This window comes from Botrytis fragariae (genome assembly GCF_013461495.1).
Source record: "Botrytis fragariae strain BVB16 chromosome Unknown tig00000797, whole genome shotgun sequence".
Taxonomy (NCBI): Eukaryota; Fungi; Ascomycota; class Leotiomycetes; order Helotiales; family Sclerotiniaceae; genus Botrytis; species Botrytis fragariae.
In genome coordinates this window covers 278,581-302,414 of record NW_023501013.1, presented here as the reverse complement: position 1 = coordinate 302,414, position 23,834 = coordinate 278,581, and the positions used below count along the sequence as shown (strand labels likewise).

The window sequence follows — 23,834 nt, the reverse complement described above, 5'->3', positions numbered from 1 at the left end:
CAGCGACTTGATATTTATATATTGTCAAAATTAGAGATCTTTTCTATTCTACTATGAGAAATTCTGAATGTGAAATGACTTTTTACATTGGATATTGAATGTCCTCAAAATAACCCCTAGACGCCGTGGAATTTCTTCCATAGATCCTCTTTTAACACCGAAAGAAATGTTTTTCCATGTGAATTCAGCTTTTCACTATTTTCGACATTCGACATTTGCCCTTCAATTCTCATTCCTTAATCGTCAATCCCACCCCATCCTTCCTCCTCCCCCTCGCTCGCATCACTCATTTCCACATCATCTCCCTCCGCACCCTCCTTCTTCTCATTCCCCGGCAGGCGCTCATCCCCTAGTGCCTCCTTGCACTTATTCCTAACCGTCTTATTAATACTCTCCTTGCTTAATTTCCTCAACGGCTCCAACAATTTCTCCAATCTCTCCGCGCCCTCTTCACTCTCCTTTGCTGCGTCAATCGCACCCAATTTCTCAAGCTCATCAATCCAGATATCGATTACATGGAAGCGCATTCCATTCGGTGTGCGTTGCGCATCGGGACCCGAACCACAGGGAATAGAAGACAGAACTTCCAATATCTGTTCTCCAGCATCCGAAACAGTTTTCTTCGACGCTTTCTTATTTTTCTTTCCCGCAGCAGCAGAAGCTGAAGAGCCGGAAACCACAACCTCAAAGCCAGCGGCTAGATAGCGTCTTACGAGCAGCAGAAATTTCTCCATGCGCAGCACATCAATGCGCTCCCATTCTTTAGACATGATTTCCCAAAATCCGGTGTAGAAGGGTGCTTGGGTGGAGGGGGAGAGGGAGGAGAGGAGAGAGGCGAGAGAATTGGCGAGGGATTGTTGAGGGAGGGGTCGGTCGCACATCCACATGCTGTAGAAGAGACCGGAGTGGATTTTGAGATAGTCGAGGGGGGTGAGGGAGCGCGAGGCGGAGAGATAGGTGCGGAGGGAGAGGAGGGCGGCGTCGCGGGTTTTTTTGTCTGGGAGGGGGGGTTAGGATGGGATTGGAATTGTAGGGTTAGGAGGAGATAGAACATACCATTTGCAGCTAACTCCTTGATTAACTTCGTATCCCTGATATCCGTCGACATTTTGGCGTTAGAATTGAAGTTGGAGTTGGAGTTGTTGAATTGGGAATGGGAAAAAAGATGTGTTTGAAATTCCCCGCGCAAAGATATCTGGAGATGGTTTGATACCAGAGTCGAAAATAAAAATATATTCTGCCGCGAGTAAAGATGTTGACCGCTTTTTGTGGGGATAATCGATTGGATAGCTATTTGATGTGGTGTGGTTTTAGGGAAGGAGCTATCCGCACCCCTTGCCGGGAGCAAACGGTACTGAGTGAATTACTAGGTTGGACTGGCAAACAATAATAATTTTGTGATTTAGAAAGGGTTTTGAGAGGTGATTCTGATCTTTATAGATAGCTAGATCCTTACGTATATCTACTTTATCTTCGTCTCCAAAACTCTAGATGAATACAATTTCAAAATACAATATCAAAGGTGTGTTTCTATTAACATTCTCAACTACATCTATTCTCCACCAGACAGAGACACGAAGCGAACCAACCACAATGAATAAATGGGACAAGTCGAGTAAATCGAGTTTCCATAGTGATTTGAAGAAGTTGAAAGAGGGGAAGAAGTTAGAAGAAGCAGCACGTATGTTGAAAACCTATTCGACGAAGATTATGGCGCCGACTTATAGAGATCATTATTTTGGTCATGAAGTTGTGAGTTCTTGTTTTTTTGCTTTGCTTTGCTTTGTTTTGTGTTCGTTCGTTCGTTCGTTCTGTAATTTGGTTTCGTTTGGTTTGGTTGGGTGAGCTGGTGATTGAGGTTATGGTGTGGTGTGGTCTGGTTTACAGGAGTCTGAGTGGGCTTTGAATAGTGAGTAGAAAAGCCAGGGTTTTCGAACAATAGTAGGTAGTTTGACGAAAATGGGAAATGAAGCTCTGGAATCATAGCGACGAGGGGGATGAAAAAAAGGTTGTTATTGTACTTGTACTTGTTTCTTTTTGTGGGTATAGGTTTGTTGTGTATAAGGTGGGGAGACATGAGTAGATGATATTGTGTTGTTGGAGATTGAATGATTTTGAATAAGATATTCTGTCCTCACTGCTCACAGTGGTGTATGGAGCAAGATGACAGATTCACAAGAATTCTCGGGAATGATCCGAGGCTTGGGAGGTTACTCGGATACTTTTCGAGAATTTCAGAGTTTTACCCGAACATTGAGTAGAATCAAGCGGGTTTCTATTGTCTGGACTTCTTCCTTTGAAACTCTATAATGTTTTCATCGTTTGAATATTTCATTTGTTGTTTGACCCCTGAATTCTATCAATCAAGCAACAACTAACTTATCTCTCTCAGCCCTCCCTCAAAGACTGTCACTGGTGTCAAATCCGCAGCTTCTCCAATGCAAAGGAATACCCAATCTCCATTGTCTGCAAAGACGAAAGCTTAACTCTTCCTGAGGATTTCACGTTTATCGAAAAGTCTATTCTCAGGAAAGGAGTTTCCCGGGCTGATCCTGAGTTTCGAGTCGGATGTGAATGCAGTCACAACTGCCATGGATTGACTTGCCACTGTCTCCAAGATTCGGAGGTTGATCTACCAGATCATAATGTATATGCCTATCAAGCGGGGGCAATAGCGAAGGATGTTTGAAAGAGCAGCTTTTGGATAGCAAAGCACCTATCTACGAGTGTCATGAAGCCTGTGCTTGTGATGAAACTTGTGATAATCGAATTGTTGCAAGAGGACGACGCGTACCATTACAAGTCTTTCGCACCGAAAATCGTGGTTGGGGTACGTAATGTCTATTATTCTCCAATTTTAGAATCAACAATCTAACGAATCGTAGGTGTCAGAAGCAAAGTTCCCATCAAAGCCGGTGCATTTATCGACTGCTATATTGGCGAGATAATCACCGCTCAGGAGGCCGACAGACGTCGCGACAATGCAATTATCAGTAGAAGAAAAGATCTTTACCTCTTCAACATCGATAAGTTCACCGATCCGGACAGTCTCGACGAGACTTTACGTGGTGATCCATATGTTATCGACGGAGAATTTTACGCAGGACCTAGTCGTTTCTTTAACCATTCCTGTGAAGCCAACATGAGAATCTTTGCTCGTGTTGGAGATTATTCTGAGAAAAACCTTCATGATTTGGCTTTCTTCGCAATCGAAGATATTCGACCAATGACGGAGCTAACTTTCGATTATGTGGATGGGAAGGATGATGGAGAGCAGGGAAGTGAGAAGTGCTTGTGTGGAGCTAAATCGTGTAGAAGATGGCTTTGGTGAATGGCATAAGAAAAGTGATGAATATGAATGGTAGCAGACGCAAGAAAAGGATAATCTGCAAAAAGTAATGATACCCCATATCCGATTAAGCATAGATGGATGGAATTTGATTAGCACTGTTAAAAATATCACGGGTTGTTAATGCGTTGAATAATGCAAAGCGAACTGACTTTTCACTCTTTTAATATCTTGATGACTTGAGTAATCGAAGATTCTAGTATCAAGCAATCTCTTTCTGCAAGCATATTTGACAAGTATACGACAGGCTCATATAGAGTTAAAACCCTGGGTAGCGAAGGAGCTGCAAGATGAGCTTCTATTCTTTAATTATCTGATAACCTTAGTGTCTTGATGATTTGAGATGATTTTTACCCTTTATATGATAGCAACTGAAGTCAAAGAGGTCCATTACTCTTCAGAACAAACTCGCTACATGTACCGAAGCATCTTCTTGGATTCGGCTGTTGGCTCAACCATCTATTTACCTTACTACTTGAGTCAACACCAGATTTAGAGTACGACGGCCAGTATCGAGTGGGCTGATACTCTTTTTTTGTCAAACAAAACGGATAATAGATTAAAAAACTCTTTTGAGGAGTAAATCAATCATTATGTGTTGAGCGGTCTTTTCGCCCGCACGTGATAGTAAATGACTGAGATTGATTGAGTTTAGCGCGATTGATAAACGAGATTCTGTACTCATCCCAAGGCAGCACAGTAGAGCAAAAACAACAATAACATTTCCAGTCAACCATTATATACATTGTTCTTTCCTATCTAAAAGATTCAGCTTCAATATTCAGTCAAAGATATTCTTTACAGTTCAAGCCTCAGAGACATAACGCTTATGCAGAGTTGGCAATCGGATAGCTTCACGGGCCATTAGGTAAGCTTACTTTGTCTTTTGGATCATGTTTTACTATTTTACCCATGGATTATGTTACAAGCCATAACACCATTTACTCATCAATATTGATATAACTAATCTCTACCTGATTAAGTCAGATTTTTTCAATAGAATCATTCAACAATATTTAGAAATCATTCGAAGTACAATATTTATTCAATCTTTCCAAGCAGAGAGTTCGTCTAGGATACTCTAGCTGATGCGGGCTGAATCACCACCACTCTTGGGGACTGCCATATTTTCCGCGATATCATCATCGTCAGAATCTGTCTCAAGCCATCGGTATCAGCAATATGGATGCTACGAATGAATTGGGCAATGTAATGGGTAGTTTTACTGGTATGCAAAAGTCTACTTCACTTTCAGAAGCTGAAATCCTTCGAAGGTGCAATATCATACAGAGTTTGAGAACCTTTGAATGTGTTGTCAGATTCTCTGGGAATATCAGGTACTTAGAATTTCCGAAAGCTTCCGAATGACTATTATACTTTGAAGCTTTTGGGGTATTTTGAATGTCTCTAATTCTTTGATGACATTAGGTACCAGTATTACTCTACACGAGGACGTTTCCTTTCCGTTGTTTTCGACATTTCCATTGGAAATTCGACGTCAGATCTGGAAACATGCTTTGATAGGTCCTCACATTCACATTGTATCTAGCTACGTGGCAACTCGTAGCAGGATTACGGAAATTATGCAAACATGCAAGGAGGCATATGATGAGGGCATTCAGCTACAATTTTCTCATTTCACATTTTGCAATTACGGTTCGTGGGGGGACGACAATTGCCATGCACAACTTCCAAAACATTACATGAACCCAGACGCCGATATCATGTGGCTCGTTGACAATTCTGAGTGCAAACTTCCTACCTCTTTGGCATTGTATGAAGGATGTCCTTCATATCGTATGGTAAAGATCTTTGCCATAAACCATCAGCTATGGCATGATCCGCGTCCGCAATGGGACAGCAACGTAATGAGCTGGACATTAGGAACAATAGCATTTCTACCGTACCAGATGTGTGAGGAAATATACGTCGTTCTAAATGATGTAGCCTTTACCCTGGACCATGGCGTCACTTTTGTCGAGCCAGTAGATGGTCGTGATGAGCCTCTTTCCTCTCGAAGGTTTACCTCCCAGGGCTATGAGAAGCCTAACTCCGTTTTATTCAAAGAAGCAGAACGAAGAAAGAAAAGTTTAGAAGACTTTAGAAAACAACTCTCCAAGTTCGAAGATGGTAATTGGGTCCTTCCGTCAAGAGGATTTTCCAAAACATACGTAACTAATCAAATTGTGTTAGACTATCAAGAAAATATCAATAAACATACCTGGTTCAAGTATCCACCTATCATACGATATGTTATAGCAAAGCCAGGCAGGACTCCTTCCTTATTTACGTGTGTCAAGAATCAAAAGCCGACAGTTGTTGGTCACAAACCTCTCACTCCACTTGACAAGGACTTATTGCCCGACCACCTAGAACTTCTGATCTCGAATAAAGATGATGACATTTGGCTTCCGATGGAAAAAGACAAGCATTTTTATAATAGCGATAACGCGGAGGAAGACGTGTACGAAGACGATTTAGAGTACGATAGCCATGCTGATAATAGTGACGTAGAAGATCAAGATGACGACCAGGAGAATAAGGAGGACAGGGAAAATATTAAGGAAGAGATTGGGGCGGAGAACAAAGATCTGGGTACTAGCACAAGTTCGAATACGGATCCTGACGATAGAACTTTCCGAACTTTGCCTTTTAGCCCTGCTGTTGAGGTTCTTGGCTTTCAAGATTACTCCGCGTTTGAAAACAATGGAGATGGGATGGGTCATGATCAAATGCCACTCCCAGATGAAGATGATGCAGATTTATGAAGGTCATCAATTTTCCCATTTCTACCTAATCATCGGAGGAGTTTAAACATCAATAGGCTTGGGGATATCTAGGACTTGAAAGTTGAGGAACCTAAAATCATTGAACACTATAGGTAGTGCTCATATATTGATGATACATTTGACATCGACCAGACTGTGAGCACTGGAGAAGTTTCAAACACTAAAATAGGTCAAAATATTGAATCTTCTTTCATTACTCGAAGTTCTTCATTCCCAAATTTTACATTTAAGAGCTCAAACACCGAAGGTCGTGTCGGGGCGTTAATCTTATGCCTCCCTTTTTTAATTTGCATTCATTTATCACCCCGCAATCACTATTCTCTCCTGCGTTTATTCACTATTTTCATGCACGACCTCTGTGAAGAGTATCGGCTCACATTTATCTATACCGCGAAACTGAAGTTATCAACGACATCATGCAATTCACTCTCAAGTCAACCATCCAATATGCCGCGATCTAGCCGTAAGAATATAGAGGTACTCAAAAATCTCGAAAAAAGAATAATCACCCTCACTATCATAAACTGCGTAAACTTCGAAGTCATTTCAACCTGCTTTCCCAAATTTGAAGTCCCGTTTTCATCTCGACTCTTCTCGTATTCTCACAATGTTCAAGTTTGGCCCAAAGACCACACCAGCCGATAACAGCGAGAAAATCAAAAGTTTCCGCAAATTGGGTGACAAGTCAGTACACCCACTTCTTAACATTGGGAAACGCATACTGACAAGCATAGAGAAGCGTACTACCTAGCTCTTCATAAACTAGATCGCCATCGCAACAAATCTATCACCTGTCGCTACACATCATCCCCGAACCATTCATCCAATCCCAACCGTCTCATACGTATGTTCGAAACCGCTATGATCGAAGTAATTCTCCTTCATTCAATCTTACAAGCTGTAACAGTTGATGCGGACTCTAAAAATCCAGCGTGGAAACAGCTACAACATTTAAATCTAAATGAACATCTCACATGGCGTTTTTTGCAAACACCCGAGGATTTCGATGATGTTTCGAGAGAACTCACTCTTTCCGAAATCGATAGCAATTTTTATGAAATTGAAGAAAAACCAGGGTGGAGAGTTGTTGTATTATATCAAGAAAGAATTAATCTAATAGAAGTACATTTTACGTGGAGTCAAGTGTATGGCGATGGAATCAGCGGGAGCATCTTCCAGGAAGATTTATTTCGACCTCTTAAAATGACAGTTCAGCATGATGCCACTGGAGATAACACCACAGCAGCTTCTCTCATTCCACTTCATCCAACTCCAATCCTCCCGCCACCAGTCGAGAAACTCCATAAATTTTCTCTCGGTATATCTTTCCTCGCCAAAACTCTCTGGGAATCATTCCATCCAGCAGCTATATCACGGAAAACATTGACTCTAGCTCACTGGGCACCCATCCATCTCATCCCATACTCCACCCAACATCGCTCATTCTTCATCTCCAGAACCACACTCCACGATATTCACGTCGCATGTCGCAAGAAAAAAAGTACACTTATCAGTCTTCTGCACGCACTCATGACTATCTCACTAGCGTCACAATTAGACGATAACACAGCATCTGCATTTCAAAGTTGTACGACGCTGGATATGCGAAGATTCATACCGTCTATTTCCTCGAGGTCCAGCTGGGCAGGATTGAATGTAGAGAGAATGATGGGGAATTACGAGACTTCAGTTTCGCATGACTTTGATAAGAGACTTATAGCCCAGCTACGCGATAAAATCCCCGGAGATGGCAATCAGGATTTACTTCTGTCACCCAGACAGCTGAGACAGATTTGGAGAATTGGTGCAGGTATTCGTGGAGAAATTGAAAGGGGGATAGCGAGGGGTTTGAAGAATGATTCTGCAGAAGCAATAAAATTCATAGAAAATCAGCGACAACGAATAAAAAACGCGGCTCAAAAACCCAGAAAATTCTCATGGTCAATCACAGATGCTGGGACCTTCGACGGAAAATCTAAAATCGATAATGAGAGTCAGATATCGCCTGCGGAAGCCGAGCAGGAAGAAGAAAATGAATGGATACTTCATCGAGCGGGATTCGCATCGAGTGCGGAGACTACGGGTCCGGCTTTTGTGATCTCGCTTATTAGTGTCAAGGGAGCGGGATTACCTGTGGGTGTTAGTTGGCAGGATTTTGTCTGTGATGTTGAAATGGGAGAGCGAGTTGCAGATGATTTGAAGAAGTGGCTTGAGCAGATTGCAGAAGAAGCGTATCCGTGATTGTAATTTCTTGATTATATATGAAGGAATAGCTAATGATTAGTAATTTTTAACATTGCAGCAATTCTTTTTATTACTCATAGTCATGTCTGGTTTCAAGCTTCACATCGTCACTGATGATATTCTCATATACATTGTCTGATGATTTTGGTAATAAATAGCTATATTTACTCTCCATTCACTCTCCACCCTCGCTGCTACTAGTGTGTGAATACTTTTGTAGCCCGGATGATCGCAACCCTCCCTAAGTTTGCCACTAATAGTCGGAGAAAGTGAATGTCCAATCCAACCATAGATTTTTTCCTAGTATCTCACGAGAAATGGTGGTTGTGTATTGAAAATAGATGTTATCATGTACCAATAATTCATCATTTTTGTTCGTGCATATCCCACCAAAAGTACTAGCGGGGAGACTTGCTATCTCGAATCTCGACGAGGGACTGGTCATTTCCTGAAGGATCTACCACTCTGTGTGCAGACGATGATTAGAAGATCACATGAAAGCTTTATCTGTATTCAGTAATTGCTGCCGCCTCACTTCTTCGGAAAATAGTGGAACTCTGTTGAAGGATCATATGGCTTTATGACTCGATTGTGCACTTGGCTTCACAGAACCTGAACATGATGACCGGATGAAAACGAGGCATCTTATCAAGTATAGATTGAAGCCACGGGTGCGCCCTGTTGAATTCGTGGCTGGGCATATATATATTTTCCGGATTGAGGCCCGTCATTGGTCGTCCTAGATGGTCAAAGTCTGGCCCAGTCCAAACATCTCGGGGTGAATCAATACTATTCAAAGTTCCATAGCGATGCTTTTCGGTCCATGTTTACCAGAGCCATACACGTTCATACTCCTCATGCCATTTGCAGACACGAGCCTCGAAGTCATCGGGGGTGGGAATCATTTCTTCAAATATTTCCACAGGCTCAGAGTCCTTTAACTTAGCATCTTCCAGGAAAGTAGTGAGCCACAATTCGTACATACGACGAATGGCCTCTCGATCCGAGGGTTCGACGAGTTGGACCGGCGCCGCCGAACTCCCAAACAGCCGAGCGTTCAACAACCTGTATTGTTGTGGCATGAATGGTAATGACCGTGAGACAGACTTTGAAGCCGTTCATCTGCTCAATGAGTGGAAAGTTGCCCTTGACTTCGTCAATGAGGGGTTGGGAAGAGAAAAAATACCCTGGCTTCTCGAAAGGATGTACAAGAGTTGCCATGAATGAGCCTCCCCGAGCGATTTTGGCATACGCAATGAGAGTTTGATGTGGGATTTGATCACTAGATATTTCGTAGTCCTCCGCATCGCTTTGATCCCCATTGAGATGCATAATATCTTTTCCTGGATTAAACCACGGATTGTTGAGCAGGTTTGGGTCCTCCCAATCTGGCTTCTTCTGGAATCATTTTGCTTTCCACAACGTGTGTAGGTTCCATAAATACCCACCGTCCTTTAATGCGGCATCGCGCGCCTCGTGGCACACCAGACTATATGCTGGCTGTTGTGCGTTTGCATTGGATGTCAATTTCATGACACACTTTGTTCTCATAACTTCTGGATCCGGGCAGTCAAGCTCCATGACACGATCCACATGGCACAAAACCTCCAGATCTTGCGTTGTAGCTCTAATGGCAATTCTGGAAATTTAGTAAATTCGGTCGCCATGATATAGTCTTAGAAGTACAATAGGATGATATGGTGAGTGCGTATCGATTTCGACAGAGGATTCGGAAACCGGGCTTGCAGTTAAGAGAATGGGATTCCTAAACAGGTGGAATGCAGAACCTTTAGCATCAGCGGGGAGCCTCTCTTATACAGTAAGATATTTGAGCTGGATAAAATCATAATGGCGCTTTGTACGGTGAACTTTGTATTTGGATTATTAATTGATCACGGTGAATTAGTAGGTACTATCTAAAGCCGTATGTTATGGAATGTCGAATGGATATGTATCTAGTGGTTCGTGCTTGACCTAGCAAAATTCACATCCAACTACAGCAGACTTTGATGGTTGAAAAGACCATACAGCTTCCTGATGTTGAAACAATTATTGGTTGCAAATGTATCTACCATGGCGCCTGTACTCCGATGTACCAAATCAACAAGGGGCGTTAAGGTCGCTTGTCCATTGGTCTAGCCTGCTGATAACAGCTGCGTGGTTTCTAACGGTCTTGTCTTGGACCAGGGGTCCAACCCCAGCCATAATTCTATCCACAACGGTTTTCGCGTCAATTGCAGAGTTGGCTGAGCCACTTATTGTCATGGCCGTGTCAATATCAAAATAAGGTGTAGAATCTACTGCAACGACTGTCTTGCAAACTGGAGTAATTCCTTGACTTCGCCAATTTGTAAATAGTTGACCTAATTTATGCTTGCTGAAGTTCGCCCGACGCGCATTTGAAACCCCGCGGATGGCAGTCTTTAGATTTATGAAATTGGGTTCGGTGTCAAAGAAATCTTGGTTGAGGCCTACCTCACCGGTCATAGAGATGCGAGCCGCGGCTACATGGTTGTTAAGCACTTCTACCTGGTCTGCAAAAGATGGTACAAAATTAGGACCTAGATTGAACTGTCCCGGAAGCAATTTTTCATGGTCGAGGAGCTGTTTCGTATCGTACGCCGAATCCTCAATTTCCTGGACTGTGATGATAGGGTCTGGTGTGAGGGTATCGCTTATCAACCCTTTCGGAAACGGACGGTTTTTGTTGTTGGGCTTCAACATCAACATCAATAAACACACAAACAAGAATTAAACACAACCCCCCCTAATCTCTTCCCCAAGAAAATCAACACCCAACTCCGAGTCTACTCTCAAACCCTTCACTTCAATTCACCCCCTCATTCCCTACATAAACTTCATTCCCTATCCCCTACCTATAGCAAAGATTCAAGAATCACCTCACTGACAGTTTTCCGCCCAGAAACCATCTTCTTTTCTCTTTTCCTCAAAAACCACATTAAACAAATACCCCTTCATATCCCTCCTCATGACCAATCCATCACCATCTCATCTCCATCCAAACACCAGATATCGTATCCTCTCCTAAAAACCATACTTCTCCCCCTCTGCCACCGAAAGAAGAAAAGAAATGGAAGAATGTACACCCATCAACTCACCAACCAACCAAGCAACTCACCCATCAACCAACCAACCAACCAACCAAAATAAAACCCCATGAATAAATCTCCCCCCAATCGCAACACTTCCGAAATGCCTTAAATCTCACTTCAAAACTCCCTTCTTTCTTCTCTCAAATCATCAAATCATCAAATAACAACCAATAGATTATACATGAAAAGCAATAACACAGCATACTCAGAACCCCCAGATTCCCCCCTCCCATAGAAAATCATCCATAAACAAAACAAAATAAACAAAATAAACAAAACAACCGCTCCTCCTAAAAGTAACCCACCCCCGCCCCGCCCCCCCTTCTTCTCTCTCTCGCTCGCTTACCACAACCTCCCCCCTTTTAAATTCCTCTCCTTCCCCATTTCCTCTCCCTCCCCATTCCCTCATTCCACCCCTTCTCCAACCCTTCCCATCATCCCATCATCCCAAAACCCAAAACCCAAAACCCCAAGTCAAAATCCCAAGTCAAAATCCCCATATCAATCAATCAATCAATTAATCAATCAAAAATAAATCAATCAAAAATAAATCACGCGAACAAACAAATATTTAACCAACCAATCAACCAATTAACCAAGCGAGCGAGTTATCGACCAAGCGAGCGAGTATTCAATCATCACCTACCTATATCACTTAAGATCCATTTTCAATTTCGTATTCGCTCACAGCATCTCTATCACATCATCTCCATGCTCATAATCTCATCCTTTATTCATGATCCCTGTTCATATTCCCATTCAATTGTCTAATTTCAAAAATCCCTCCTATCCTATTCTATCCTACGTATACACAAGAACAACCTACAACCAACTACACTCAGTGACGTCACTTAATCTGCCCTCTATTTTCTCTCATCTAACTCATCCTTTTCCATCTCCCGCCCATCTACAACCCCCAATCCCCACCCACTCTACCCACTCCTCAAATTTCTCAATCAAGGAGAACAACCCAAAAACGCCATTAGCCAACCAACCATCCCAACCCTTTCCATTCATGCATACATGCATACCAATGCTAATCCCGAGCCTTTCAAGACTCATATTCCCATCGCTAATCTCCATATAAAGCCGAGAGAGAAAAAAAAAATACACCTCCCAATATCTACCATTTCATTTCACTTGCATATCCTGTTATACAACCTTCTCAGCTTCTCATCTCCTTGCTCTCAACTCTCCACACCCCCATCCCCTTCATTCCGACATCTAATTCCTCGTCCTCCTGGAACGGAAATAATCATAACTCATCGGATCATGATCCACACTTCCCCTCCCATCCATATCTTCCTGCGGTAAATTACCATATCCTCCTGGTCCACCACCCAAGAAACCCGGTGCTCGTTCCTGCACACCCGGTAAGGAACTTGCAGGCATATCCTGTGCACCCTGAACCAATCCAATCGTCTCTCCCGAACTATCCTTCCTCTCTCCATAATACCTCATCCCCATCCCAGATCCCCCACTCATACCAATATCCCCTTTCACACTATCCGGTGTCCCTGGCCTGAAACTTGGCAATGTTGGCGTTCCCAAACCATTAACAGGTGTACCTGGTCTTGAATCTGGTCCCCAGCGTGAACTACCTGGTGTATCCGACCTGATGATGTCTTCCGCTTTTCCATAAATTCCACCCGAACCACCATGTTCCTCCGCAAATTCCGCTCTTCCCTTGTAATACGAGAAATCCAGACGATTCTCCGGCACCATTTCAAATCCAGGCATGCCCCCCTTAGCAGATCGACCTGGTTGTCCCGCACGCATAGGATCCATGGCAAATGTATCGGAATATCCCGAAACTGACATATTATCGCCCGAGCCGTGGTTGTTAGAATCTGTAAGACGACCACCATAAATAGAAGCTAGAATATTTTGAGCTCGGGCATGAACCATAGGTGTAATGAGTGGTTTGTATAATGCTGGATGACCGAAGCGAGAAGCGAGACGATCGCCTTTGCTACCAAAGAGTTTGGATCGCGAAGATTCTGGATCTTTGAGCATATTGCGGACGCTATAGTAGTGAATCTTATCGTCAAAGGTACGTGCGCAATACCATTTGAAACCAAGCACCAGGAATGGAAGAGGAATTACAGCATAAGCTTCCATGTGTGACCCATCTCCATGAACCCAAGTGGAGAGGAAAACGACAAGGTTGGCGAGAATTGCTGCGAAAAGTATTCGGTTGAACAGCATACGCCAGAACATACCACCAGATTCTGTCTTGGTAATGAAAATATAAAGCAAGAGGTATTTCTTCAAGAAAACATCTAGAGAGAAATACATAGCGGCTGCTGGGATGACTAGAGGCTGAATGCAACCAAAGCACAGAGTGATAGTAGTGTAGAACAAGAAATAATTATAATAACTTGCATAGTCGAACGCAGGTGGTGCAGTCAGTTCGATCATCTCACGAGGCGTAGGACTCGAGAATTTCCTGGCGCAAAAACTCCAAACCAAAGTCCACAATTGAGCCAAATCAACAGCTGCTCCCAAATTTCGTTGAAGTAACGAAGTAACCCAGAAAGGTGAGATGTTGCAAAGTGAAATGAAGACCAACAGTCCTAAATCTGCTTCGTAGATAGCTTCCCAAGTTGTAGTTCCATCATTGGTTTTGTTGATGACGGTAGAGACAAAGGTCCAGACAGTACTGAAAATCGAAAATACAAGTAAGTAGTTGAAGACGAAGAAAGTGTATAACTTTCCCGTAACATGTCTTTCTCTGGCAGTTTTTGTACGATCTCCAGCCTTGACCAACATTCGACGGAACATGATTGGAAGTACTAAGTAGACCAAGGATGTAACAGCGGGAGAAGCAACACCTTGAACAATCGACCACCAAACCGTGTGTTGCGACAACGAAATTTGAAATGCAGGCCAAACACTACCCAAATTGGTTAAGCTGACCAAGAAGATTGAAATCAAAGCGTTCGGTGCCATCCATACAATTGTAAGTAAAGTGACCCAAATATTGTTCATGATTCTCTTCCTTTTTCTGGTCTGCCTACTCAACGGCATGTTCTGCCAAATAATATCATTCGGTCGAGGAGCAAGTACAATCGTGGTTCCCTTGGGATGCTTTTTCCGTGCTGCGAATGCGATACTGTGTGCTTCATCAATAGCTTCGTAACTAGCAAATCCATAGGGCAAAGGATTTCGGTTATCCACAGACAAACGAACTTCCTTGATCTCCAATTCCAATTCCTTGATACGCGCAGTAAGATATTCGATAGCATCGAGTTTTTGACCTCGGACATATGATCCAAAATTAGGATCATCTTTCGAAGGGGTACACTCTGGTCTCTTGGGAGGTAGATTCGCAGGATCCTTAAGGTATCTGGCCAAATAACCCTCCAAATCACGAACTGTCTGATTGTGCTGTTCAATAAGTTCCGGAAGTTCCTTGACATTTCTCGCCACGACTGTTCTCGAGAATGAAGATTGGGGCGCCACAACATCAATCACTCTACCGATTCCCTCGTCCGTGCGTAGCGTCTTGGGAATATCGTTAATCATCAACGTCCGCGCATGTAAACTGGCCTGGTAATCCGCACTTTCAAAGTACGTTCTCCTCAAATTGAGTACCGCCCTGTAATTCCACCATAGGAAGAAAATAACAATGAGATCGAATAACCAAGCGCAGATGGTCATCCCCCAATTATTCGAACCCCAAACATTGACCGGCGTGACTCGAGATACGAAATCCGTTTCCGAAGTATATTGACCCTTGGTCATGTTAATCGGGATCAATATTCCACAGCCCACCACCGTTATGCATAAAAATATGTTCCGACACATCCTCAGCACTCTCAAAAATATGGTCGCATCCAGCCCTATGAGAGTCACCAACTCGGTTTCCTTGGTCTTGAGCACCGGCCCCAACCAAGCCAAAGGACCTTTTCCCATTGGCGGCGGTGCATGTTTATCATCTGCAATCTTGAGTTTCGGTGCATACACGACAGAATTGTACGGACGAAGAAGAGAGAAACCGATGGCGAGTAACAAGGTAAATCCTATCGATGTGCCGAGACTTGCGTAGATGGAATTTTGTGACAACTGACCCAACAATCAACAATTAGATATGCATGTTCGCAAGGGAAAAAGAAAACATCATGGGGGACAAACAAACCTGGGCTCGAAAAGGATTTGCTAACAAATCCAACAATTTCTGTGTATCCGACACTCTCTTGGCGAGGACTCCCGTCGTACTTCCTACCTCCATCTTGGATATCTCCATGTAACGTTTTGTATAGAGCGAGTGGCAGTGACAGGCCCAAGGCCAAACGCAGAAGAGGAGTTGGTATTCGTATGCGCGAAGAGCGTGTTATCCTTTTGCAGGTAAAGTAGTGGAATGATAACGAGACGTTTGACGATTCTCTCCTCTTCGGAAAGCGACGTTGTGTATGATCCTCTGTATGAGCGAGTGAGTGAGGATTGAATGGATGAAGATCGAGGGGGGTCGAATGTATGTATGAAAATGAAAGTAAGTATGTATTTCAGTATTGGTATGTCGTTCCTTAATAACCCTTGATAGCGATACGGGGTCTGGTTCAACCCCTACAGATTCTTTTTCACCCAAACTGACCCCTGTTGACCCAGCCTATACCGCATGTAATGTTGTAATATGAACGACTAGGATATTTATGAAAATGACGCTCGTTCAAGGTTTTTGTAATGTTCCCTGGGGGTGCTTTTTGAAGTAAATGAAGAAATCAAAGTATTTTCGGAAAATTGTTCAGAGGCAAGCCACAATGAGAAGTACCGATGGATAGGAATTCTATTTGATTGAAACCGGATTCGTACCAATGTCAATGAGATGTACTCAGTATGATAAATATCGAGAATGACCTCAGGAAGGGAAAAAATAGTAAAGACTAAAATGGAGAGAGTCTAGAATGAATCACGAACAATCGGATTCGAATTCGAATGGCATCAAAGGAAAGTCATTTGTTCATTCTTTCATTCAGTTACATTTACAAAATACCAACAATAAACATAGACCTCGCTATCTCATCTCCTTGGTTCGTATTTCTAAAGATATCATCAACCAAGCCATACCAAGCCATAGCAACACAGAACTCAGTCTTCAGTCCGTTGCATTGTCCATCTAGTCCATCCATCCAGTCATCCAAAGCATCATGTCTACCTCGAATATAGATTCCCGCAGCCGCGAGAACTCTTCTCCCTTCTCCCTTCTCAAATTCCCAACACACTACCGATACATCCATACATCCATACATTCACAATCCACAATCCACCCACAGTCCAAACCACCACGCCCCTAAGCACCCCCATCGTCATCACCCCAACCCCATCCGTCCAAGATCTACCAAATCCAAGTCTCTACTTCCCTACCTATCCTCTCTTCCCTACCTACCAGACCAAAACTACCTACCTATCACACCTCACTCGTCACCTCTCCCGAAAATTCAACCACACAATGGATGCAAATGGATTAACGTTGAAATCAGTAACGTTTCTCTCTCTCTCATTGGCTCGCAAAAATGGTATCCCGAGAATTATACCGTCGTTGTTCTTGGCGTTTGCGTGGTGTTTTTGTGGTGTTTTTGTAGTGTTTTTGTAGTGGTTATTTATAGAACAATCTTGACATTTGTGAATGGATGGGTAGAGAGAGAGAGATATCTCAGAATGACATGTATTATTTAATATCCCATGGAGAAAATAGATATATATATCTTCATCTACCTATCTATCTATCCAATTTACCACTTTACCAATTTACCTCCACGAACTCACACAAGACAATTACCTACCTAGTATCTACCTACCGACATAAAAATGGTGGCAGTGTTCCAACACCACTCATCCCTATCGTATCCAATCCAATCCAATCCAATCCAATCCAATCCCAACATCCAACATCCAGTCCAGTCCAGTCCAGACCCTTCTCTTTCTCTTTCTCTCTTTCTCTTCTCTCCCGCTCCCTCTCCACCCATCGCACTATACATGTACCATTTTATAATCCATCACCCATTACATCCACCAACAATCATCAATCAATCCGTGAATTTCCCACTCGCTCCATCCACACACCGGGGAATATCCATGTGACGATGTTGCGTTGGTACTCTATATACCTAACCTAGTATGTAAACTTTATTTCGTCAGTACGTTCCAGTATTACCATCAACATCATCATCACCCGCAGCAGCATCAATTATCATTCTATCACTCATCCCCTCTCTCCCCCAATCTACCCTACAATACATCATCTACGAAAATACAGACTGTGACTGATTTCCACATCCCATTCCCTTTCTATCCATCCACCACACCGGTACTCAAATACATACTCAATCCATCCGCATAACCTCCCATAAACATAAAACAATCTTTTAACCCCCCCCCCTCCAATAAATCAATAATCTCCATTCCTCTCACATACACATACAACATACAACATACACATACAACATACAACATACAACATACACCTACAACAAACGATATACACATAAAACATAAGATACAATACAACTCACCCACTCACCCATCGACCTGAACTCTCCCAAACCCAAGAAACAAACCCAATCTACCCATACCCATACCCATACCCACAAACCCACCACCCGCTCACAACAATTCATCAACTATCACCACCTACCTAGATACCGGTGTCTAGGTATACAATTAAGGTTATATCACATACCTACCTACAGACCTACCGACCGACCGACCTACAGATCAGTACACATATATCCCATGTCTCAAACTCTACCAACGTGATTCAATTCACAGAGAGTGTGTGATGTGATCATTACCCCATTCAACATTCACTTTGTCTCACCAACCCGTATCACAAATCACGAACCATGTCACAAACTACATATCACAAAGTTCACGTACTCAATAACCTACAACAGAAGATCGAGTTCAAAATTGGCATTTCACATCGGGTAAATAATAATTTCATTCTGCATATTCGGGTGGTTTCCTATTGATAACTCGCTCCACTTTTGCATTGCATCGCATTTCAATCCCATCATTCGTCATTTCCCGTCTCTCATCTCTCATGCCCCTCTCAATCCATATCAAATAATTTCAGTACAGAGAATCATTGAATCTCGGTACCTAGCTTTCCTTTCCCGCAATAGTATACAAAGCGTAAAAATGCAATACAATAAAATAACCACTAAAACCGACCACTATATTTCCCCATATACCCAGAAGATTCGATTCGATTGATTGTCTGATTATTCGAAAACGCATCCAAAGTTATATCGTAGAATTTTCCAATTGAAAGGAATCATATTCGTCATTCGCCCCACGTGGGGTTTTCGTTGTCTGAAATGTGTGCAAAAATTGAGAAGTTCATCAAGCCTTCAATTGGAGAGAATGTGATCTCTTGAGTGACCTAAACAGATTCCTTGCGTGCTTGACTTCTTGTCTTTCGTTGAGCTTGACCAACAGCAGGAAGCTTCTTTTCCCTCTTGGCAGGTGTACCAGTGGATGCACCCTTTGGTCTACCAGGCTTCTTCTTCGAGTCAGTACCATTAGCAGTGCCATTAGAAGTAGCGTTGGTCTTTTGTTTTTTGGTGCCGCTCTCTTCTGGACTCTCTGCTTCATCTTCCAATTCATCTGCTTTGCGCTTGTTGCCGGCCTTGGGTTTGGTCTCGGATTTATCTTCTTTGCCATTTGAATCTTTTTTCTCGTCCTCCTTGACATGTTTTTCCTCAGCATTTTCCTCAGCATTTTCCTCAGCATTTTCCTCGGGTTTTTCTTCAGTGATCTGTTCCTCAACCTTATCTTCACCATCCTTCATCTCCACGTCCTCTTCCTTTTTATCTTCTTCCTCGGATTCGACCTTTTCGTCTGGAACATTGGTTTCATCTTTCATCTCTTCATCCTTGGATTCACCATTGGTCTCGACCTTCTCCTCTTCGACCTTTGTTTCGCCGTCGGTCTCATCCTTTGAATCACCATTGGCCTCATCCTTTGATTCACCATTGGCCTCATCCTTTGATTCACCATTTGCCTCGACCTTTTTCTCCTCGTCCTTGGCTTCACCATTGGTTTCATCCTTCATTTCTTCATCCTTTGATTCGCCATTGGTCTCCTCTTTGGTCTCCTCCTTGGTTTCCTTTGATTCATTGGCGTTTTCTTCCTCTTTTGTCTCCTCTCCCTCCTTACTCTCTTCACCCTTCTCCTCCACCTTCAACTCACTAGCCAACTTCACTACATCATTCCCACTTCTCTCAATGTGTACTGCTGGATTCTCCTCATCCCCCGTCTTTTTGATTTCATTTCCGCGATGACTAGTGACTGAGACTTCACCAGGCTTGACTTCTGCAGCGGTTCCATCTGGATTTGCGCCGCCCCAGCTCCAGGAAACTGTACGAAGATTTGTCAGTCGTGTGAAATTAAGCCGAGGTAAATTGAAGATCGCCATTGTCTTGCGTGAAAGGGTAATGATGCGCAAGTGAAGTAATGGGGGAGGAGTAGAGTGAAGTGGAGTGGAGTTGAAGAAGTTGAGGAAGTTGAAGGAATCTCGGAGCGCAAAGCTTGCGAGAATGGAAATAGCGATTGTGAGGGGAAGTTTGTACAAATCAAGAAGTTTTCAGGTGGTAAAATCCAGAGTTCTTCTCTCTAGTAGATAGAAAACAAGTGATAGATCTCAACATACCTTTGTCGCCTTCTTCGATCTTATTGTCAGCCATCTTTTCCAATCGTCTCGTCTTCCAGGTCTTTTAGGGAATCTTCAAATTTTTCAGTATAACTTAGTTGCCCAAGATAAAAATATCAATCCAAATTCCACAATCTTTTCAATTGTCTCTTGCGATTCAATCGGAGTAATCAAATAGAAATTTTCGTATCAATTGAAGCGTTGCGACAAAATAAACCGAGAAATAATCAAAGAGTTGACGTTGAAAAGCAAAGCAAAGTAAATATGTGAAATATGACGCTCCAAGCTTGCAAGCTCTCTCGGGCACTACAAGCTTTTGCAATGATTTTCAAGGTTAGTTCCAGGTTACCGTAGAGAGGGGATACCGGAAATGGATTAGATTTTCTAGCAACCTTTGGGTATTACACCCAATACGTCAAAGTATCAAGTTTAAGATGTAGGATCAACGAATCAGACGTCCAAGAATTTGATTACGGCATCGAGAATTCTTGGAAAAAAGAGGAATATAATACCTGATTGAGCCACAAATTATTTTGCCTTTTTCTCCTTCTTCTTTTTTTTCTTTCCTCTGTCTTTTGATTTGATCGGACATGGTCGGCTACGGCTTTTCTTGTGTTTCTGCAGAATCTTCTAGGTGCTTGAGGCGCAATCAACGCAATCAAAAACCGATCTGAATTGCGGGGAAGTGGCAGGGTTTGGATGCATTCCCACATATTTATATCACTGCAGAAATGATTGAAGAAAAGATCAATACCTAGGTAATGTTGTGATGATATGAGAGACACGAAGAGATAGAGATGTTGAATGATTTGAGATGTGTTCACCTCAATTACCCGATCCCGAAACTCAATTCAATCCATGAGAGTTAATGTTGATGATGAAGAGTTTTGTCCTGTGCCTGATCCCGAGACCTGCAAGGGGAGAACATCAAGCTAATGCATGGGTAGACCCGTTTATTCACGTGATGCTGACCAGGACTGAACAGAATTATAACGTCATCACTTGTCTTACAATTCTACGCACTGCAATAGAGAACATAGAGCTGTGTCTACCAAAGTGGAATGTAGTGCCTAGCAGTATGAAGATGAAAGGAAAATATCCTGTGAACTGTTTATGTATATCAATACGGTAAAAGGGTTGCTAATGACATTCTACCATGCTCTACTATGCTCCAGCTCAACAGGTGACTTGTATTGTAATTGAGAGCGGTATGAGATTGAAAAATCTTAATACCAACCAGAATATTCCGCAATAAGTCATCAAGGAGAGAAGCATTTGTTTATAGACTTTGATTTTTAGTCTCATGTTATATTTCCAAACATGGCCATTGATGTATCGGTATCGCAATGCGTGTCCTATCCCTCCAACCATCCACTGACCAATGGTCAACCCGCCGTTAACGCCAATTACATATAAATACATCAAAATGCTCGCCAGCTTAACTAGAAATCAAGCTACGGCTCAAGCTATGCTGAAGGACTCTAGTATTTGAATACTTGATGCCTCATCAACTTCTCCTTTCCGTTCCTGATTATCTGCTTCAATTCCTAATAGTTTGGGATAATTTGTGCGCAAGTGTTCCATTACCCAAGTTGCATCGTTGACCCGATTCTGCTCGAGTAGAATCTTGGCTGCCATCAGAGATATCGAAACCATCTTCTTCGCCTCGTTCTTTTCAAATGGTTGTACAAGGTCCTCGCTTTCCGACCCTCTTGAAGAATCTTGTTGTCGAAGGAATTCTAAGAAATGGTCTGCGGATCGATGGTATGGGGAATACAAATCTAAAGTGTGCAGGTCAACATCATGGATGCTAAACGCGGGCAGAATTTGTTGGAATGTCTTGAAAGCTTCTATTGAAGTGGCTTCTCGCACTTGTCGAGAGGACTCGACAACTAAGTGAAATACATGCTGTCCGGGTTGTGTTAAAAGACTGTGAACCTTTTCGAATCGCAAGTCTTTCGCCATGTTTGTTATTCGAAGTAAAATAGAGATTGAATCATTAAACGATGCCTCGAGTCTGGCTGTAAGTGTAACAATTTTAGAAAGGAGTTGAGCCACACCACGGAATTCAAATTCTGTAGCGTTGGTATTGTGAATGGCTTTGCTTATCCACTCCCAAAATACTTCTTCATAACCTTCTGCACGCATGAACTCAAAGAGTAGAATTGCAAATCTTTGATCTTGCAATAAGAACTCAATATTCTGGTTTATACCACTTGACGTCAACCACTTCAAAATTTTGAGTCCGGCGCCTGATTTCTTCATACTTTCTTCCAATGTTTCGTGCGAAGACTGAAGCTGTTTCTTTTTTGCCATCAAAATTGCTTTTGCATAATTTAAAGTCATCATTCCGCGCCCAACAGCCCTATCAAATGTATCCATTGGATCCTGCGTGGATCCAGGCTCGCCCCTTTGTTGCGTTCGTTGGTTAAAAAGAGGATTTGTGAGAATGGACTTGATGTGTCGATCGGTGTGCTTATGACCAGAGTCTGAGAGACGTCTGGGTCTGCCATTTTGATACTGTCTATTGGATTGAGTTGGTTCGACATTGCTACTCGTGTGCGAAGGACCATGCTCCGAGTCGAGTTGCTGTCGGAACGATGTCGTGAGAAGTTCGAGTAATTGTGTAGATTCACGTTGAGTTAAGGGTAGGGGTTGATGAAGCTTAAATTTGAGAAGGGCGGGCAGTTGGCGAAAGAGACTTGGTGGAGTAGTTCGAAACATCGTCAAGAGGTCCGGTCTGCGAGCAATTTAAATTGTTTAAATGCAGTCCCTGGAAGCAGAATGTTTTATGGTAAGTCGTATTGAAGGTAGAACGATCGACGTAATGATGCAGGCCCTCTTCTGATTACTTAATTCGTAGTATGACAATCAAACTATGGAATAGTTGAAAGTGGGTGGAACGGTCAGGGGAGTGAGTGAACGCCAACTTCCTCGGTTTCTGCAGTAGGAACCTTTGCACGGTCAGTATGTGTGTACACCTCATCTACCACATCTGTAACAGGTGGGGATGAGTAAGATTGGTAGTGCAATTAGAGGATATACCTAAGTCAAATGATAGGATTTGAGGTATGCCAGCAGCAGTGACTAGGTATCTTTTGCGATAATGATAATCCGCAGATTTCAAGATGTTGTACCAGCAATCAGCGCATGTTCATAATCGTCGTATCCACCCCACTCGTGCCACCCACCAGTCCTCAGCCTCAGCCACATTCTGGACGTAACAAATCACTGCTTTCTTCGAATTATTCGATTTCTATCAATTCAATGAATCATTGTTTTGATGCATAATCTAGATAGCCACGATTAACGCTTGTCATTCTGTCAGATAGAAAGCTTCACATTGTAATCGACTCAGTAACAAGTGTTATAAGATATCAATCAATACCTGAGTGCATTCGAATGTGCAATGCTTGAGCCACTCTCCCACTTCCTCTCGTCTCCAGGTTACCGTCCTTATTTCATACCAAGCACTTTTCGTCTGCCGTGATCTTGTGGTCTTTTGTGGTTTGCTCTTTTTGCCGCCGCCTAACGCCCTTGGTGATAAATCCAACCAATTATAAGAGTTTGCTCCATGAAAATGATGCATAGAGCCAAGGTATTATCTAATCTCACGTGATTATTGCGCTAAAATTCAGAGCCAAGGAAACTTTTGAACATTCAATTGTAGTAAAGGAATCAGA

General features: G+C 42.7%; 9 protein-coding genes across 9 annotated transcripts; 3 read left to right on the top strand and 6 right to left on the bottom strand.

Moving 5' to 3' along the window:
- Nucleotides 1–236: 236 nt before the first annotated feature.
- Nucleotides 237–1,108, bottom strand: Bfra_010461 (putative ribosomal rna-processing protein 1 protein; the record flags this gene model as incomplete). The annotated part of the gene is made up of 2 exons (XM_037340793.1): nt 237–997; nt 1,057–1,108. 2 exons carry the CDS (start codon nt 1,106–1,108, stop codon nt 237–239), a joined length of 813 nt encoding a protein of 270 aa, XP_037186436.1.
- Nucleotides 1,109–1,593: 485 nt separating this feature from the next.
- On the top strand, nt 1,594–3,331 carry Bfra_010460 (putative histone-lysine n-methyltransferase protein; the record flags this gene model as incomplete). The annotated part of the gene is given in 4 exon segments (XM_037340792.1): nt 1,594–1,752; nt 2,393–2,683; nt 2,698–2,830; nt 2,886–3,331. 4 exon segments carry the CDS (start codon nt 1,594–1,596, stop codon nt 3,329–3,331), a joined length of 1,029 nt encoding a protein of 342 aa, XP_037186435.1.
- Nucleotides 3,332–4,531: 1,200 nt separating this feature from the next.
- Nucleotides 4,532–6,117, top strand: Bfra_010459 (uncharacterized protein; the record flags this gene model as incomplete). Its single annotated transcript, XM_037340791.1, has 3 exons — nt 4,532–4,577; nt 4,778–5,479; nt 5,543–6,117. 3 exons carry the CDS (start codon nt 4,532–4,534, stop codon nt 6,115–6,117), a joined length of 1,323 nt encoding a protein of 440 aa, XP_037186434.1.
- A 628-nt stretch (nt 6,118–6,745) lies between these two features.
- On the top strand, nt 6,746–8,379 carry Bfra_010458 (uncharacterized protein; the record flags this gene model as incomplete). The annotated part of the gene is made up of 2 exons (XM_037340790.1): nt 6,746–6,822; nt 6,873–8,379. 2 exons carry the CDS (start codon nt 6,746–6,748, stop codon nt 8,377–8,379), a joined length of 1,584 nt encoding a protein of 527 aa, XP_037186433.1.
- Nucleotides 8,380–8,960: 581 nt separating this feature from the next.
- Nucleotides 8,961–9,963, bottom strand: Bfra_010457 (uncharacterized protein; the record flags this gene model as incomplete). Its single annotated transcript, XM_037340789.1, has 4 exons — nt 8,961–9,194; nt 9,225–9,323; nt 9,364–9,770; nt 9,831–9,963. 4 exons carry the CDS (start codon nt 9,961–9,963, stop codon nt 8,961–8,963), a joined length of 873 nt encoding a protein of 290 aa, XP_037186432.1.
- Nucleotides 9,964–10,482: 519 nt separating this feature from the next.
- Nucleotides 10,483–11,112, bottom strand: Bfra_010456 (uncharacterized protein; the record flags this gene model as incomplete). The annotated part of the gene is made up of 1 exon (XM_037340788.1): nt 10,483–11,112. The coding sequence occupies one exon, from the start codon at nt 11,110–11,112 to the stop codon at nt 10,483–10,485; it is 630 nt and encodes a 209-aa protein (XP_037186431.1).
- Nucleotides 11,113–12,719: 1,607 nt separating this feature from the next.
- Bfra_010455 (putative duf221 domain protein) lies at nt 12,720–15,729 on the bottom strand (the record flags this gene model as incomplete). Its single annotated transcript, XM_037340787.1, has 2 exons — nt 12,720–15,563; nt 15,637–15,729. 2 exons carry the CDS (start codon nt 15,727–15,729, stop codon nt 12,720–12,722), a joined length of 2,937 nt encoding a protein of 978 aa, XP_037186430.1.
- A 3,153-nt stretch (nt 15,730–18,882) lies between these two features.
- On the bottom strand, nt 18,883–20,185 carry Bfra_010454 (uncharacterized protein; the record flags this gene model as incomplete). The annotated part of the gene is made up of 2 exons (XM_037340786.1): nt 18,883–19,859; nt 20,152–20,185. The coding sequence occupies 2 exons, from the start codon at nt 20,183–20,185 to the stop codon at nt 18,883–18,885; spliced, it is 1,011 nt and encodes a 336-aa protein (XP_037186429.1).
- Nucleotides 20,186–21,612: 1,427 nt separating this feature from the next.
- On the bottom strand, nt 21,613–22,875 carry Bfra_010453 (uncharacterized protein; the record flags this gene model as incomplete). The annotated part of the gene is made up of 1 exon (XM_037340785.1): nt 21,613–22,875. The coding sequence occupies one exon, from the start codon at nt 22,873–22,875 to the stop codon at nt 21,613–21,615; it is 1,263 nt and encodes a 420-aa protein (XP_037186428.1).
- Between the last annotated feature and the right edge of the window lie 959 nt (nt 22,876–23,834).